Raw genomic sequence first — 19,360 nt, forward strand, 5'->3', positions numbered from 1 at the left:
ACTTCACAAGAGATTGTTGGCCTTATTACAGTTGGCTCCCAACAGAAACCAGTTAGAAGCTCACACCTGCCTGTGTGCATGTCCTCCTTGCCCTATAAACAAGCTGCTGGTTTGCAGCAGAATTCACTACACCCTCACTCTATGCCTGTGGATCCCTCCTCTGGGCCTGAGATCAGCACAGCCAATGTCATCACCTTCATATACCAAAGCCCGTGGAGAAGGTTAGTGAATGTGCTCACTTCTGCATGAAAGCTGACCCTGAATCAGTTGCATCCTTCAGAGATGAATAGCTCCTGGCTCTCTCAATGACCACCTGTGTTCAGATCACATCAAGCTCTGCACACAGAGGTCATGAAGGAGACTCCATTAACCCCCACCTTGTCCACTTCTCCCTCTCTAGATGCCTAGCTCTGTCTCTACCTTTCCAGTTCTCTCCCAGCTACTCCATTCTCTCGATCACCCCTCTGAGGTTCTATCCGGTTCTCAGAGTCTGCCAACCAGCCCTCATGGCTCTGGCTAGGGGGCATCTGGCTTGCATGCCTCTGGTGGGACCTGTCTGATTTACAAAGACCTGTCTCTAATTGCTGCAAAGAGGGAGACAATCCAGAAGGTCGATCTTTCATTTCTAGAACTTGAGGGAGCAGAACTGTAGTACCTGGGTATTTAGTTCTGATTCCTCATGACCAGGGAGCCATGCCAAGCCTGCCTGGCCAGCAGTCTTTTTCCACATTTGGCTTTTCTTCTCATTTTTTTCTGTGCCAAAATTTGGGTCCTTACTTCTCTGTCTCTTGATGTGCTTCTCTCTGTTCCCTCCTGCAAAGATCCACCTGGTCATCACTTTTCTACATATACCCCATCTTGTCACATAATGCACCCTCTTTTCCTATTTCTTTCTCTTTGTTTCAGTCTCTCTAATTCTCTCTTTGGCTTTAATATTTTTCCTTCTTTTTTGTTTTGTGTGGTTGGGATCTCTCCACTATCTCTAGGATTACTTTATCTCATTTCTTTTTCTTTTCAACCCTTCCTCCTCTTCATGTTTGTGCATGGCAGTATTTTCTATTTATCTGGAATTTTTCTTTCTTGTTCCCTGGAGAAAGAGAGACTGAGAAGTGATTCAAGGATGATCCTCTCTTAGAGATTCTGCTACAGATCTTGAGGCTGCTATTTTTTTGCAATGTTTCTGGAAGTCAAATTAAGAGAAAATGGGACTCACGTACATTGGGGGGTGCGGGTACTGAGTTAGATGGAAAGACCCTCCTGATAGAGAGAGGCAGGAACCATTAGGATGGAGGTGATCCTCCTCTTTCTCTGGGTTTCTGCATATGGGAAGCTGGCCAGATCTTTACAGTGTTCCTTCCACTTGTGAAGTGAAACCACAGGGAGATGGAGAGGAAACAGAGATCAAAACTAATGTTTATTTATTGTCTAATCTGTGGCAACCTCTAATTACATGTTATTTTAGTCCATCCTTGTTTTATATGAGAAAAAACTTGTGTCTCAGCTAGCCAACTCCACATTATAGTAAGTGACAATGCCAAGGTTGAATTTCAGGTATGCTTGCCTCCAAAGTCCCTGTACTTTACCCTGTTAGCCTTGTTACTTTCCTATAAGGTAATAGATCAGGTTCCAGATGGTTTTTGAGTCTCTAAATATGTAATGATTTGCCTTAAAAATCATTGGTAGCTCAATGTGGTTTTGATTTGAATCTCCCTGATGGCTAGTGATGATGAACATTTTTTCATGTGTCTGTTAGCCATTTGTATGTCTTCTTTGGAGAAGTGTCTGTCCATGTCTTCTTTCCATTTTTTAACGTGATCATCTGTTTTGTGTGTGTTGAGATTGAGTTCTTTATAGATCTTGGGTATCAGCCCTTTGTCTGTACTGTCATTTGTAAATATCTTCTCCCATTCTGTGGGTTGCCTCTTTGTTTTGTTGACTGTTTCCTTTGCTGTGCAGAACCGCATGGTCCTCTCAATTGATGCAGGAAAAAGCATTCAAAATACAGGATCTCTTCCTGATTAAAAGTTTTCAAAGTATAGGGATAGAGGGAACATTCCTCAACTTCATAAAATATATGAAAAACCCGCAATAAATATTCTCAATGGGGAAAAGCTGACAACCTTCCTTTTGTAATCAGGAACACAACAAGGATGCCCACATTCACCACTTTTGTTCAACCTAGTATTAGAAGTTCTAGCAACAGCAATCAGAAAACAAAAAGAAATAAAATGTATTCAAATTGGCAAAGAAGTCAAACTCTCTCTCTTAGCAGATGAAATGATACTTTATATGGAAAACCCAAAAGACTCCACCTCCAAACTACTAGAACTCATACAGCAGTTCAGTAATGTGTCAGGATACGAAATCAATGCACAGAAATAAGTTGCTTTCTTATACACTAACAATGAAAATACAGAAAGGGATATTAGAGAATCGATTCCATTTACTATAGCACCAAGAACCATAAGATACCTGGGAATAAACCTAACCAAAGAGGTAAAGGATCTGTACTTGGGTAACTGCAGAACACTCATGAAAGAAATTGAAGAAGACACAAAAAGATGGAAAAGCATTCCAAGCTCATGGATCAGAAGAATAAATACTGTAAAAATGACTGTACTGCCTAGAGCAATCTATACTTTCAATTCCAATCAAAATTCCACTGGCATTTTTCAAAGAGCTGGAACAAACAATCCTAAAACTTGTATGGAACCAAAAGAGATCCCAAACTGCTAAGGAAATGTTGAAAAAGGAAAACAAAACTGGAGGCATCACATTGCCTGATTTCAAACTTTACTACAAAGCTGTGATCACCAAGACAGCATGGTACTGACACAAAAGCAGACACATAGACCAGTGGAACAGAGTAGAGAGTCCAGATATGGACCCACAACTCTATGGTCAAATAATCTTCGACAAAGCCCAAAAAAATATCCAGTGGAAAAAAGACAGTCTCTTCAATAAATGGTGCTGGGAAAATTGGACAGCTATGTATAGAAAAATGAAACTCGACCATTCCCTTACACCATACACAAAGATAAACTTGAAATGGATAAAAGACCTCAACATGAGGCAGGAATCTATCAAAATCCTAGAGGAGAACATAGGCAGTAACCTCTTCAACATCAGCCACAGCAACTTCTTTCAAGATATGTCTCCAAAGGCAAAGGAAACAAAAGCAAAAATGAACTTTTGGGACTTCATCAAGATCAAAAGCTTCTGCGCAGCAAAGGAAATAGAGAAACACAGCTGAAGTGAGTTCCTAAGACATTGCAAAGTGTTGCTAAATTGTAACAGAGTTGTCAGCAGAACTCTCCTGGGGTTCCCACTGATGATTAGCTGTCCTTCCTTAAAAGTCATTTACATCTTCCAAATATCTTCTCAGCCATGGATCCATATGCTTTTGTCTATACAACTTTGTTAGGTTCTACATGGCAAAATTTCTTTTCCATTGCCTTCCAATTTTATTCCTAAATTCCTCAAATTTCATTCAGCTCTGTTAGTGAAAATCATGGGATTCCAAAGTTACTTCTCAAATTTTAAATCTTTAGGGGCATCTGGGTGGCTCAGTCGCTTAAGCATCTGCCTTTGGCCAGGATCCGAGGGTCCTGGCATCAAGCCCCAAGTTGGGCTCCCCACTGACAGGGAGCTTCTTCTCCCTCTCCCTCTGTCCCTGCCCCCCCACACACCCACTTGCGCTCTTGCTCTCACACTGTCTCAAATAAATAAACAAAATGTTTTTTAAAAAATCTTTAGAAATGAGAAAGACAATTATCATGTGATCTCCCTGATATGAGGGAGAGGAGATGCAACATGGGGGGTTAATGGGGTAGGACAAGAGTAAATGAAACAAGCTGGGATTGGGAGGGAGACAAACCATAAGTGACTCTTAATCTCACAAAACAAACTGAGGGTTGATGGGGGGAAGGGGGTTGGGAGAAGGGGGGTGGGGTTATGGACATTGGGGAGGGTATGTGCTATGGTGAGTGCTGTGAAATGTGTAAACCTGGCGATTCACAGACCTATACCCCTGGGGATAAAAATATATTATATGTTTAAAAAAATTTATTAAAAAAAATCTTTAGAAATGCCACAATTACAGGGCATTCTGAATAATGTACAAAATCAGAAGGAAAAACAATTATTTTTTTTTGGCCATGTAAGGATTTGTTCGGTAAGGACCTGGGCTATCTTTTTCATCATGGGGCTAATCAGTAGGCTGCAGAGTAGGGCCTGGCAGACAACGGCTCTGGTCTTACAAGATCTTTCTAATTTCACTTTTTTGCTCCTGGTGAAGTATCTCAGTGTAAGTTACTGTCTTTCTAATATTTCTGATGTGAGACATCACACAGCTAGATACAACATCCTAGTTCTCTTCCTCCACAGATAGGTGGCAAAATCTTCCAAACAGCTCTGCAACTTGTGTATTCTTCTTGATCTCTGGTTGTGGGTGCCTGCCCCCACCCTGTCTCACTAATAAGAAACTGTAGATCCAGGTAGTCCTTCTCTTTTAGCAAGGCTAATTGTGGGGCTCACCCTCATTCCTTTCTAGAGGTTTTCATCAGGTCTATATTTCTTTTCTTTTTTTTTTTTTAATTTAAATTCAATTAGCCAATGTATGGTACATCATTACTTTTTGGTATAATGTTCAAGGATTCCTTTGCTGTGTATAACACCTACACAACATCATATCACTGCCCCCCTTATTGCCCAACAGAGAGTTACCCCATCCCCCACCCACCTCCCTTTCCACAACCTTAGGTCTATGCTTTTGAAAGATTAATCGCCCTTTTTGCTTTTTCAAATCTGGTTTCTAAATCCTCATTGTTAGTTAACAAAGAGAAATTGATTATTCACCTTAGGATGAACTGTAGCTTGTCTGAGCTGGAATCAGGAGGTGGATGACTTTGCCTTCTTCCTGAAGACTGCCTGTTGATCTAATATTATTGAATTAGAGTTTTCCGCCAGCTTTTAGTTCTCAGTCTTGAGAAGCAGTGGAAATTTCACTCAGTTCTCAAAGAAGCCCCATTTTTTATACACTTGATTTCAAAATTATTGAGTATCAGCCATTATGGAACTTAGGGCCTCCAATCGATCTGTGCATTGTCCAGTCGGGGACAGGAATTTCTATCTTCATTACTAAATATCGAAGAGAAACTGATTTTCATCACTGAATCTCTCTTTTATATCACAATAATCACATATCTACTAATAATTCAATTTACTAAAAGAACACATTTTTAGGGCCACTTTCTACCTCTTAAGTCTTCCTCAAAGTTTGGGCATAATTTCAACTTTCAGTTTCAGATTTTCTGGGCTTAATCCTTGTTTCCTCTTAGATTGGCCATTTTTTCTTTTATAAAAATACACTTTTCTTTTTTCTTTAAGACTTTTTTTATTTGAGAAAGAGTGAGAGAGCATGAGAGGGGGGCGCATCAGAGGGAGAAGCAGACTCCCTGCTGAGCAGGGAGCCCAATGCCCGACTCCATCCTGGGACTCCAAGATCATGACCTGAGCAGAAGGCAGTTGCTTAACCAACTGAGCCACCCACGTGCCCAAAAATGCACTTTTCTGAGAACAACCTCTGAATCTGTCAGTCATTAGCAGCTATTTTTTCTGGAGTTGATGTTTTTTTCTGCTTACACACTTTTTCCTTGAGTATGTCATTATTTTATTACTCTGCAATACTGTAGCATTTTACTGAAGCCCTGCAGGAGCTCTTAACCGTATCACCGTGCAGTTAAATAACATATCGTAACATATCCCTATCCCCCGGCTGTACTGCATGCCCCCCAAGAATGTAACAATGCTTGGAAATACATTTTTAATTTGCAGATTCAGTTTTCAAAAGGCTTCAGGCATTTTGAAGATTACTGACATTTAAAAATGTAAATGTCTTAAGAAATATTTTTTATTCATCCAGTGACCTAGAAAAGGAAACTTTAGATTTGTTGAGCACTTGCCCTACTACAAATATGTTTCTGTGTAATTCCCACACACACACATTTTTGATTGAATGAATACATTTCTTCTTAATCTTCACAACTACCATACCCACAAATATGTTTTTCTTTGTTTTACTCTCAAGAAAAGTGCTCTCACACACACGTTTTCATACAACATTTCAGAGAAGCATGGACACACTGAATCTTCTGATTCCCTAGAGCTCCATGAACCCCAGGATAAATATAACCACCTTAAAGTTTTTCTGCTCAGGAAAATAGTGCTTTTGGCTTTCAGGTCATGAAATTATGTGTTTAATCCAAAAAAAAAAAAAAAAAAAAAGGAAGGGATTAGAGCATGCAGAAGAGAAACCAGATTTCAAGCTATGTTAGATGTGAAATTACTAGAGGCACATTTTATTTACAACAGACCTGCAAGAAGATGGCCAACCCTTACAGAAGCTGAAGCTTTCTAAGAACACGCATGACTGTAAACAAGGCTGATAAGTTCATTTACAACTTAAGTGAACCATTTTCATTCCTAAAACAAACATACTCTCCAGAATAAATGAATGATACAGTGCTGTGTGATATTTTCTTTCCTGTGGTCATAGCATGCTAGGAAAGCTACAGAAACATTGTGGCTAACTGTTGAATGTATTCAACAGTATCCTGCTTCTCTTTGGTGAGTAGGACAGGAATCAGAACCTTAACATTACAATGAGACATTTTCCCACCTATGTAGGCTACAGTAGCACACTTTGTTCATTGTCCTTCTGGGTTCAAGGAATGTAGACTTCTCTCCCTGAATTCACCAGCACTGTACCTTGAGCATTCAGCATACATGTATCAGGGAACTCCTCCCTCTCAGGATCTTCCCAGACATCTCTGTAACTCATGGTTTCTTGTTGTTGTAATCAAAGCTCTAACACATTTTTGTTTAAATTTTATTTCCATATATGTGATTATATCAGTAATAATTGTTAGGGATTTTAAGGGGTCCAGTAAACAACACTGTTCTTTATTCCACTGGGTATTTTTTTCCTGCCTTGTCAAAGATTATTTGACCATAAAGTTGAGGGTCTATATCTGGACTCTCTACTCTGTTCCACTGGTCTATGTGTCTGCTTTTGTGCCAGTACCATGCTGTCTTGGTGATCACAGCTTTGTAGTAAAAGCTTGAAATCAGGCAATGTGATGTCTCCAGTTTTGTTTTCCTTTTTCGACATTTCCTTAGCAATTTGGGGTCTCTTCTGGTTCCATACAAGTTTTAGGATTGTTTGTTCCAGCTCTTTGAAAAATGCCAGTGGAATTTTGATTGGAATGGCATTGAAAGTATAGATTGCTCTAGGCAGTATAGACATATTAACAATGTTTATTCTTCCAATCCATGAACATGAAATGGTCTTCCATCTTTTTGTGTCTTCTTCAATTTCTTTCATGAGTGTTCTGTAGTTCCTCAAATGCAGGAACTTTACCTGTTCCTGTACTTGGTATCCTTTACTTCTTTGATTAGGTTTCTTACCAGGTATCTTATGGTTCTTGGTGCTATAGTAAATGGAATCAATTCTCTAATTTCCCTTTCTGTATTTTCATTGTTAGTGTATAAGAAAGCAACTTATTTCTGTGCATTGATTTTGTATCCTGCCACATTACTGAACTGCTGTATGAGTTCTAGTAGTTTGGGGGTGGAATCTTTTGGGTTTTCCGTATAAAGTATCATGTCATCTGTGAAGAGAGAGAGTTTGACTTCTTCATTGCCAATTTGAATACCTTTTATTTCTCTTTGTTGTCTGATTGCTGTTGCTAGGACTTCTAATACTATGTTGAAGGGAAAATTGGACAGCTATGTGTAGAAGAATGAAACTCGACCATTCTCTTACACCATACACAAAGATAAACTCAAAATGGATAAAAGACCTCAACATGAGGCAGGAATCCATCAGAATCCTACAGCAGAACATAGGCAGTAATCTCGGTCATCAGCCGAGCATCAACATCGGCCACAGCAACTTCTTTCAAGACATGTCTCCAAAAGCAAAGGAAACAAAAGCAAAAATGAACTTTTGGGACTTCAACAAGATCAAAAGCTTCTGCACAGCAAAGGAAACAGTCAACAAAACAAAGAGACAACCCACAGAATGGGAGAAGGTATTTGCAAATGACAGTACAGACAAAGGGCTGATATCCAAGATCTATAAAGAACTCCTCAAACTCAACACATACAAAACAGTTAATCACATCAAAAAATGGACAGAAGACATGGACAGACACTTCTCCAAAGAAGACATACAAATGGCTAACAGACACATGAAAAAATGTTCATCATCACTAGCCATCAGGGAGATTCAAATCAAAACCACATTGAGCTACCACCTACATCAGTTAGAATGGCCAAAATTAACAAGACAGTAAACAACATGTGTTGGAGAGGATGTGGAGAAAGGGGAACCTTCTTACTTTGTTGGGGGAATGCAAGTTGGTGCAGCCTCTTTGGAACAGTGTGGAGATTCCTTAAGAAATTAAAAATAGAGCTTCCCTATGACCCTGCAATTGCACTATTGGGTATTTACCCTAAAGATAAAGATGTAGTGAAAAGAAGGGCCATCTGTACCCCAATGTTCCTAGCAGCAATGACCACAGTCGCCAAACTGTGGAAAGAACCAAGATGCCCTTCAACAGATGGATAAAGAAGATATGGTCCATATATACAATGGAGTATTATGCCTCAATCAGAAAGGATGAATACCCAACTTTGTATCAACATGAACAGGACTGGAGGAGATTATGCTGAGTGAAATAAGTCAAGCAGAGAGAGTCAATTATCATATGGTTTTGCTTATTTGTGGAGCATAAGGAATAACATGGAGGACATGGGGAGATGAAGAGGAGAAGTGAATTGGGGGAAATTGGAGGGAGAGACGAACCATGAGAGACTGTGGACTCTGAGAAATGAACTGAGGGTTTTGGAGGGGATGGAGGTGGGGGGTTAGTTGAGCTTGGTGGTGGGTATTATGGAGGGTAGGTATTGCGTGAAGCACTGGGTGTGGTGCATAAACAATGGATTCTGGAACACTGAAAAGAAATATAAAATTTTTTTTAAAAATAGAACAGCTCTTCCCACCTGGTTCTGAATCATCTGAGAAATAAGACAGAGTCTGCAGATGGAGGTTAAAACATTACCTTTACTAATAACAAAGCAGACATTGAAGCCATTGGACTTTCTAATTCAGAAGCAGAGAATTGGACAGAAAAACCTATTCCCTAGCAGGAACATACAGCCATAAAACCTCCACAAACAGGGGTAGAGCCTGCCCTGAAGAAGGCCACTCACTCCCAAGAGGAAGGTGAGAGGAAAGGGATAGAAAACACGTGGTTGTTTTCCCTCCTAAAATCACCAATCTGGTAAGCCACTCCATTCCCCACAGATCAGTGTGAATAAGGAAGAGAAAGGTCAAGAGTATTATGCTATCGCAATTTCATCCATGTGAAAGGAAACATCAGGAATATGGAAGAACTTATTCCCTACCTACCCTACCCCTAATAGTATCCAGCATTCTGTTCTCTAATCCCATTAAGTCTACAGTTAACCATAGGGTATAAGATATTAAAACAGTCCTATTTCCACTTTCATGTTGGCTGGTCCTCCGACACAAATCACTGCTCTGTTGTGAGGCTTTGGAACTTTGGAACAGTTCTATTTTGCTTATAAGTGGTTCTAAAAGGAATCAGAACAGTAAGTTTATTAGTCAGCTCTGAAGCCAGTCTAGACCCGCAGCTGAAAACCTATACCCTATTCCTCTCTCCTTGCCAAACTGTGTTCAACTACATTGTCCAACATAACTTAACAAAGGTTCTTCAATGAGATTAAATTATATCCTTAAATTACAATAAAAAGTCATGGCATGTGTGAACTACTTTATAAACTATTGTTAATTTAAATTAGATTACAGACCCTTGACTCTTTAAACAAGAAGTCCAAGGGGTCATGGGTAGTTATTTATTTTCTATCTATACCCTTGGCATAAGAAAATCCTATGATCCTCTTCTGGTTTAACAGAGAAATCTCATAATCTACACCTTTTCTGAAAACAGAGAAAGATCAATTTAAATAATACAATGGCCCTCATTAAGGCCACCAATAAAAATGATATTTTAGAGGTTCACAATTAGGTTTAGAGCACATAGCAACAATTTCTGATGTCCAGTCTCAGAAAATTCTTTGTCAGAAACAACCACAAGGACATGTTTTATGTTACAGAGTAATATGAGATTATCTACAGCTAAAGGAGAATGAATGCTTTATTATTTTCTTGCTTGTGTTTCTTCAAATAACAATTGAGAGAGCATGTGATTTTCAAGTCAAGGTGCTAAAATTCAGTTAGCACTGGGACAAAATTATAAGTCCTGAGAAGGTCAAAACATATACAATGAAAAAGTAAGAGCAAGTAAGCTTATTAACAAGTGGAATATGTGACAGTTAAAGTGCAGTACATATGTAACTTAGTATTATTATTTAAGTAAACATTCATCATCTATGGTATGGATGTTGAAGAACTAACGAGGTCATCACCACAATTCTCTTCCAGAGTGGCCCACCTGGTGAGACCATCCTCCCTGGACCAGTTCTTCTTCAAACACCATGGGATTTTCTCTATTATTTGCGGCAGTGATTCAGTGATAAACATCACTAGCCAAGCAACAGAATGAGGTAGGATGTGATTTTCAAGTCATTATCTTATTTATTTATACAAATGCTTGACTGGTTAACCCTGGTAGTTAACAGGGCTCTAGATGCCAGGTATCATGGAGTATTCTTTCTTGGACAATGAACCACAATAAGCATTTATAACTGCTATAGATCCTAGTGTTTTCTTCAGTTGAACTTTAGTTTTTTCTTGGACAAGTCCAGGTTTATCTGGAGCATAGCTCACTGCCTTCCATTGCCCAGGTTCTGACCTCAAACCCAACATGTCCATTGGGCCCATGATTCCAGGCCGCTTCTTGGGTTAAACATTGCTCTCTGACCCTCCCTGCCCTTTCTGGGCCCCAAAGAGGAGAAGTTCTAGGTACAGTTCTAGGGGAATGTTCCAAAGTACAGACGATGGGAATGGCCTACTGCCTTGACCTATCAGGAAATCATCTATTAGGAATCCAATATGGAAAAGAGTAGCAGTTAATGGGGTAGGTCTCTTCTAAAATTAAGATGGCAACATGAGATGTTTAAATCATGGAGAAGAGAGGGCAGTCCAACCAGAGGTAGCTGAATGGCAGACAGCCACACCAAATATGAGAAAGGGAGAGGGAGAAGAAAAGAGTGAGAAGTGGAAGTGGAGAATGGAGGGGGGAAGACTATCAGAGGGGGTAGAGTAAGAATGTGTAGAAAAAGGAGTGAGAGACACAAAACAAACTGAGGGTTGCTGGGGGGAGGGGGGTTGGGAGGGCGGGGTGGGGTTATTATGGACATTGGGGAGTGTATGTGCTATGGTGAGTGTGGTGAAGTGTGTAAACCTGGCGGTTCACAGACCTGTACCCCTGGGGAAAAAAATATATGTTTATAAAAAATAAAATTAAAAAAAAAACACCCAAAAAAAAAAAAAAAAGGAGTGAGAGAAAAAGAAATGAAGAAGAGTGGTTGGCAGAACTGAAGGTTAAGAAGGAATATGCTAACTATCTATAAGCGTCTGAAAGTAGAAGGGATCTATCTGACATCCTAACTCCAAGACAAGATGAAGAGTACAAGGAAGATTTAACATGAACATAATGACTTCCTAAAAGTTACAATAATGAGAAAAGAACATGAGAATTCTGAATGTTTATTCTCAGATGATGGAAAATGAACAAGACTAATCCTGGAAGCAAAGGGACAGATCAAAGTTTTCATTCCAGAAAGGCTAAACTTATGCCCTGCTCATAGCTTCCCTTGTCTCACAGCAATGGATGCATCCTTTCCACCCAAAAGTGCTTATCCCTAAGTTCCAACCCCTGTAGGAAAATTGTATCCTATTGGGAAAGTATGTGAGAGCTTAGAGCCAGGCCCCATCTCCAGCATGCACTGCATGGGTGGTGGATACAGCAGCACAAACTACTGGGAGAGGGAGTCTGGAAAGAGGGTGGATGACTAGTAAGCATGGCTGTTCCCACAGTTATGCAAATCATGCTCCCTTAAGGGGCAATGCTGAAGGCTAGAATGTTACTGTTTCCTCTGAAACTTCAAAACATTCATCATTTTAAATATATATACTAGACTGAGCATTTTTTTCTTCTAGAAAAATATGTCTTTAAACATCTCCCAAGTACTTCCTAAATATGATCTTCTATCAGCTAACAACCGTCATGCCCTCCCCTCAAATACTTCATTCCTTAAATTCCTCATTTCTTAAGCCTGTCCTCGTTTGGCATGGGTTCCCGGCCCAACCACCCCAGTTTTGCATCTCTGAACACATTTTGGTTAGTGGCCAACCCTTCAATATTTATGGCCCTGGTGCAGATGCAGTACTTCATTTGAGGCCTGACCAAACCAGAATAAAGTATATCCTTTGCTTCCTCAATTTTTGATGTTATAATTCTATGTATGCAGCCTATGGTGATACTGGCATTTTCACTGCTTCACAACATTGCCAGTTACATAGTTTACTAAAGTTCCAACATGTCTGTCACTACTCATTTTTCTTCTACAGCTGCATCTCTTGGCCCAGATGAGTACCTTACATTCCCCTACAACTGTCTCACCTTTGCTTTTCCTGTTCTACCTCCTCAAGCAGGTCCAAGACAGTGGACCTAAGGAACAGCAGCACAGTGACAGAGTTTATCTTCGTGGGCTTTGAGCAGAGTTCCTCTTCCACTCGGGCATTGCTCTTTGCCCTCTTCCTAGCCCTCTACAGCCTTTCCATGGCCATGAATGGCCTCATCATCTTCATCACCTGGACAGACCCCAGGCTCAACAGCCCCATGTACTTCTTCCTTGGCCACCTGTCCTTCCTGGATGTCTGCTTCATCACCACCACCATCCCACAGATGCTGATCCACCTGGTGGTCAAGAACCACATTGTCTCCTTTGTCTCTTGCTCAACCCAGATGTACTTGGTCTTCTGTGCAGGTGTGGCTGAGTGCATCCTCTTGGCTTTTATGGCCTATGACCGTTATGTTGCCATCTGCCACCCACTCAGCTATGCCCAGATCATGAGCCGGCAGGTCTGTGTGAAGCTGGTGAGTACTGCCTGGTTCTTTGGGCTGATCAATGGCATCTTTCTCGAGTATCTGTCATTCCGGAATCCCTTCTGTAGAGACAACCACATAGAAAACTTCTTCTGTGAGGCCCCCATAGTGATCGCTCTCTCTTGTGGAGACCCTCAGTTTAGTCTGAAGATGATCTTTGCCGATGCCATCGTGGTGCTGCTCAGCCCCATGGTGCTCATTGTCATCTCCTATGCACGCATCCTGGCCTCCATCCTTGGCAGAGCCTCCTCCTCAGGTCGTGGAAAGACCTTCTCTACTTGTGCCTCCCACCTGACTGTGGTCATCTTTTTCTACACCTCAGCCATGTTCTCTTATATGAACCCTCGCAGCACACATGGCCCTGACAAAGACAAGCCTTTCTCCCTCCTCTACACCATCATCACCCCCATGTGCAACCCCATCATCTATAGTTTTCGAAACAAGGAAATGAAAGGGGCCATGGTGAGGGCCCTTGGGAGGACCAGCCTGGCCTAAGCAGAGTCTGTCTAGTGGGAAGCCTCCTGGAAGAGAAGCTCCCTCCCTGAGTCCTGACAACTGGGTAACTCTCCCATGCTGAAAAGCTCTAGGAAAGAGCATTCATAGTTTTCTTCCCACTAGCATCAGACCTGGAAGATTATGTTGATGTCTAATGCTCATCTATCTGATTTACTTCCAGTGTTGTTTTCCCTTGGTCCTTTCTCAGGATAATTTGAGATTTTCCTATGTTTTTCTTCTACATCATTACAACTGGATCTTATAAGGACATAAATATACTTAACTCCATTTCATTTTATTTGTACAGTACTTTCACATGCTATTCCCAGCCTGAGTTTTGCATTTACATCTGGAAGTAAAGTTTTCCTCTCTTTCAACTTGTCATTTTAATCTTTTCTTTCTCATGTTCCACTCTCATGTCCTGAATCCACCTTCAGCCACCCCATCTCTACATAAGAAAAAGTAGAGGGAAAATTTAAGGAAAAGGAGATTAGGGAGCAGTATTGACATTAAGAAAAATCAGAGAAAAACAGAAAATGAAAAATATTATCAGCCTCAACTCCATATCTTAGGCTCCACTAGCCCATGAGGGAGAACTTAGAGTGGCATTAAATTGCCACCATAATAATGCATTCAACTTAAGTTTATCCTTGTGTGTAGAGGAAAGGAAGGTGAGAGAGGCTAGTGTGTCAAACCCCTTCTCCTACCTTTCCTAGTTTCCTAGGTAACATGATTGCTTGATATTTCTCTTCTGATCCAAGTAGTCAAAGCCTCTGCAAGCTTCTCAGACTACTAGTCAGTCTCCTTCCCTGGTATAGACTCCCAGTTAACTCCCTTCTCCCTACTATCTGCCTTTTTCCCCAACCATCTTTCATTTCATTCCAACTCAATCCTACTGCACCTTAACTTCCCATCTCAAATGGATACATTTCATTTCCCGTACTTTAAAGAACACCTCTCCACATTACCTCTACCACTGCAGAAGCCTTTCCGTTACCAACCCTGACCTCTCTCACTTCCTCTAGCTTCTCTCCTTAACCACATTTAGCATCTCTTGAGAGGTGATTATATTTTTAGCCATTCTCTTTCTTTGAAAATTGCATTTTTTTTCTCATGCCTCTTTCATAATAATAGAAAAGGGGACAGGTCAGTGGCACTGGGTAGCTCAGTTGGTTAAGTGTCTGCCTCTGGCTCAGGTCATGATCAGAGTCCTGGGATCAAGTCAGTGTCAGGCTCCCTGCTAAGGGAGCCTGCTTCTCCCTCTCCTGCCCACTCATGCTTTCTAACTATCTCTGTCACTGTCTCTGTCTCTCTTTCTCAAATAAATAAACTTTTTTAAATCTTAGAAAAAAAGAAAGAAAGACAAGGGGACAGGTCTGTTCTTTATTTCCTGGTACCACTTCCATAAGATAAATGCACCTCAGTTAGGATTCCCTCAAATAGATATACTACCCTTTCCACATCATATTTATCACACTACTTTCTGCAATGACTTTAAAGTGGTAGCTTCACTCCACAAGGTTCTAATCTTTTGAATCCAAATTGGTTAATCTCTAGATATCCAAGGACATGTGAGAAGGCCTTCTCAGTCAGCCGGGAGGAAGAAATGAAACACCTGTGTAATTGAGAAGAAACAATAAACATAGAACATAAAATTTTCATTATCAAAGAGAAGTTACACTGGGCAAATTAAATAGACAAAGTTAAACATGAAAGAAAGACTTTGTTTAAGACTATTGCAGGACGCCTGAGTGGCTCAGTTGCTTAGGCGTCTGCCTTGGGCTCAGGTCGTGATCGCAAGGTCCTGCATCAGGCTCCCTGCTCAGTGGAGAGCCTGCTTTTCCTTCTCCCTCTGCGGGCTGCTACCTCTACTTGTGCGCTCGCTCGCTCTCTCTCTGTTAAATAAATAAAATCTTTAAAAAGAGAGAGAGATTATTGCAATAGGAAGTTGAACTCAACTCTACTGAAACAAGTGGCTGGAGTTACTAAGAGCTGCAGTAGGGCCACCTTTGTGTGGTGACTGGTCTTACTCAAAGGAAAAGTAAGCTTACAGGTTGTAACTTTGCAATTGGAGCAAGATGCCCTTTGATTTGGGGCCCCTACCCTTCAATAGACTAGGAAATAGGAATGCTACCTAGGAACTACCTGATTCATCGTTGAAATGCTTTCAACATTTATGGCGGATGGTGAGCGTGGCCAGGAATGTTGTAATCAAGCTGAGCGATCTAAAACTGTTTTCTCAAGGGCAAGCACTTTCTCATCCAAGGCCCTGGGGCCGGGAGGACCCGGCATCTGGCACGAACCGACCTTGGATGAGCGGGGTCGGGAACGAGAATGGGGACAGGGGTTGGCGGGCGGGCGGAGTTATTCGGCGCCGGAGGCGCTCTCGCGCGAGAAGTCGCCGCCCTGCGGCTCTCCCCTGCCGCAGCCTCAGCCATGAACCCTGGATCCCGGAGGCACATAAAAAGCCCCCAGGGACCGCGAAAACGTATGTGAATGCAACAACCAGAATGCAACGATCTCCCTGAAATGGGCGTCCCGTCCCAGCCCTCTAGTATATCCAGATGCAAATCCACTTGTGGGAGGGCGCACGCCCTCGGCCTGAAAATCTGGGCAAGCAACCCAGGAATTCTAGCTGTGGTCCCACCTCAACCCGCCCTCAGGCTGTAACCTCACCTGGCGCTCCCTCCCAGCTAAACCCGACGCCCGGGCTCCGGAAAACAGTTCCGAGCTACACGCCCAAACTACCCATGAGGCCTTGGGCCCTCAGCCGATTGCTGGAGCGGAGGAGATGGGCGTGGCCCGCGCTAAAAAAAAAAAAAAAAAAACTGCCAATCAGTCTTCCCCGGCGTCTCGGATCACCGTTACAGCAACCAATGAGCGCCTTCTCCTTGGCCGCTCCGGGGAGGGACAGCGCTAACGCCAACACCTCGGGGAAACACGAGCTATTTGGGGGGACTGGGCTGCAGCCTGTCGTGCTGGAGACGCGGGTTTTAGGCCTAGGATTCCTTCGCAGCTGAGTGGAATTGTTGATAGGTAGAGCCCCTTTTGTTGAGGATGGGCTGGGATGACGGCGGAACAAGGCTGGAGGCAGGGCTGAGCGGAGACCTTTGCCAATCACAGCGAGTCCTCGTACCTCCTAGACTTGTGCACGGGTCCGTAGCCTAGTTCTTTCCTGGTGGTAACTCCTCTTTTAGCGAACTGAACCCTTGTTGGGCTTCTCTTCCTTCCGGGACAGCGCCATTGTCTTCGGAACATCCTTACCTACCCTTTGCAGTTACTCCAGGAAGTCTTCCTTGACCGCTTCCCCTTTCTGGGTTCACTGGACTTTTATTTATGAGTTCCTGCATAACCTGTGCATTTTCCTAATCCTGTACTCTCATTTACTTTTCTGTCGTCGCCACAAGTTTGTGATTCATTTGTGAGGTTTTATTTTAGCACAGTATCTGGAGGTGTTGTAGCGCTATTTTCTCAATGACATCTTAAGCAGAATGCTGATGTATGAACCAAATGACAAAACTCTTCTAGTAGGTGTAGAGAATGAGTGTCCAGAGCCTTGATCCCCCCAAAAACTCTTGAAGCACTCATTTTTAGTGACCTAAGCTAAATATCCACTTTAATACATAGAAACATGGTTTACCCATCACGTGAAAATTAAACAAGTCCAGATCCTCTAGGAGCACTCTTAAAATCTCATCTTTTTGGGCTTCCAATCTGATTGCACATTTGTTTTTATTTTCCAAGATATTTCTTTGCCTCCTCAGATCAGTTCCTGGCCCTCTTTATCCACGCAGCTCTGGGCCTGGGAAGCTGACCTGCATGGAAACATGTCAACAGATCCCCTTACCACTAGCTATCTATTGGGATCGGCCGATGAGTAGTCTCGGCCAAAGATTAGAGGGAAGTAGGAATGTAAAGTTAGGCTGATTAATCCTCTAGCTCCCTGTGGAGTTGTGACAAGCTCACCTGAGTCCCTTTCTAAGATCTCAGCCCCTGTCATGTAGCCTTTTCTACCTAGTTCTCTGTTTCTAAGTTTTGGAACTGCTACCTCCATTACCTCTTCAGGCTTAGCCCTTCTAATACCAGATTTGGGGTACTGTGGCCCCTTAGCAATTTCCCTGCACCCTGCTCACATTGTTGTAAATAATTCTTTATGAAACTTCCAAACTGTCTTGATTTGAGAATGCCATTGTTTCCTGGGGATACCTAATACAAGACTGTTCTCTTACTGAGGCGATGAAAACAGTTATTTCAAACATTTGGAAGGCTATTTGTTGTAGAAGAGAAAACATGGGCTTTGAAGTTAGAGAAAACAGAGTTTCATGTCACTTATTATTCATATTCATTTGGCACCTGTTCTGCAGTCCTATTAGTTGTGGTAGATATTTTAGAGTGCGCTATAGCACACAGCCCATTCTCCAAGAACCCTCTTTTTCTCCCACTGTGGTGAGCCCTGGCAACCAAGTTAGTATCATGGAACACCGCCCACCCCCCAATATCACCACAAGCAGTGCAGTAAAGCTAGATTAAGTCCTCTTTCCTGGGAATTTGGAATTGGTATGCTGTGGGTTCAGTCATTTCTGGGCTGGAACAGGCAAACACGTGAGCTATGGAGCAGTTGTCTTCTTCCATGTATGTGAAGAAGCAAAGAAAGTCAGCAGGCGGGGAGAATAGGTTGAAGTCAGAGGACAGAGAGAAGCAAAGATAGACGACCATATTTTCAGAAAAAGAGCCTGAGATAATTGCTACCCTGGTTTCAGTCAGCTTTGGAGGACCAGCTGCATTCTTGCTCTTGGGTTTTGTGAGATAATCTTGCATCCTTACAATAAAGTTTTCTTCCTCAAAATTACTACAGATAGATCTATATTTCTTGCAACCAAAAAAGTCATTACAAAAAAAGATATTGCTAAGGTAACACCTACCTCAATGTGGTTATGGGGATTAAAAGAAATATTTCAAATGTGTAAGTCAGTGTCTCCAAAAATTTTACTTTCTTTAAATGTAAATTGCATCCCATGTGTTCAGAGCATCAGAGATATCTGTTCTTTGTTATTTCTTTTTTCAAATGACCAGCCCATTTTGCTGTCAGTATTTTTACAAGTTTTTCTTCATTTCAACTTTTCCTTTTTCTAAGTGTTGTTCTGTTCATGGTCTAGGTGCTGATAAATTTTGTGGTTTTCTATGTTTTATTTTGAAGTTTTTGTCCCTTGAAGGATTGAATTAATCATACTCTTCAGTTCATGATACACCATCATGGTTGCTGCAAGGAAAAGCCCTCTTGTTTAAATCTTTATTTCTTTATTCCGTCATTACACTCTATCTCCACTCCCATCCACAGCCCCAACAATAGGCAATTTTCTAATGTGTTTAAATGTGTTCATAGAAAATAGTTATTATTCGGTAGGCATGTATTTTTCAATGTACTACAAAACTACTGAGTTATATGTCTATTTCTGTGTTTTATGTTTTTTGCTAAGCACTGTTTTTTTTATCTCTATCCATCTTGCCAGATGCTGACATTTAATGTTACTTCACCCTGATGCCTAGTATTTCATGGTGTGCATTCGCCACATTGTACTCATCCACTCCTCCAGTGATGAGCACACTCATTGCCCATGCCACTACAAATAACCCTGCAATGAACATCCTCATTTTAGTCCCTTTCTGAACTTGTAAAGAATTTGTTTTATGTTACTTAAGAAAAG

At 41.6% G+C, this 19,360-nt stretch overlaps 1 protein-coding gene across 1 annotated transcript; it reads left to right on the plus strand.

The window, feature by feature from the left end:
• Nucleotides 1–78: 78 nt before the first annotated feature.
• LOC116878770 (olfactory receptor 10AD1-like) lies at nucleotides 79–13,655 on the plus strand. Its single transcript, XM_032876519.1, has 2 exons — nucleotides 79–221; nucleotides 12,707–13,655. The coding sequence occupies exons 1-2, from the start codon at nucleotides 79–81 to the stop codon at nucleotides 13,653–13,655; spliced, it is 1,092 nt and encodes a 363-aa protein (XP_032732410.1).
• The last annotated feature ends 5,705 nt before the right edge of the window (nucleotides 13,656–19,360 follow it).

This window comes from Lontra canadensis, unplaced genomic scaffold, assembly GCF_010015895.1.
Source record: "Lontra canadensis isolate GAN:19392208 unplaced genomic scaffold, GSC_riverotter_1.0 scaffold59, whole genome shotgun sequence".
Taxonomy (NCBI): Eukaryota; Metazoa; Chordata; class Mammalia; order Carnivora; family Mustelidae; genus Lontra; species Lontra canadensis.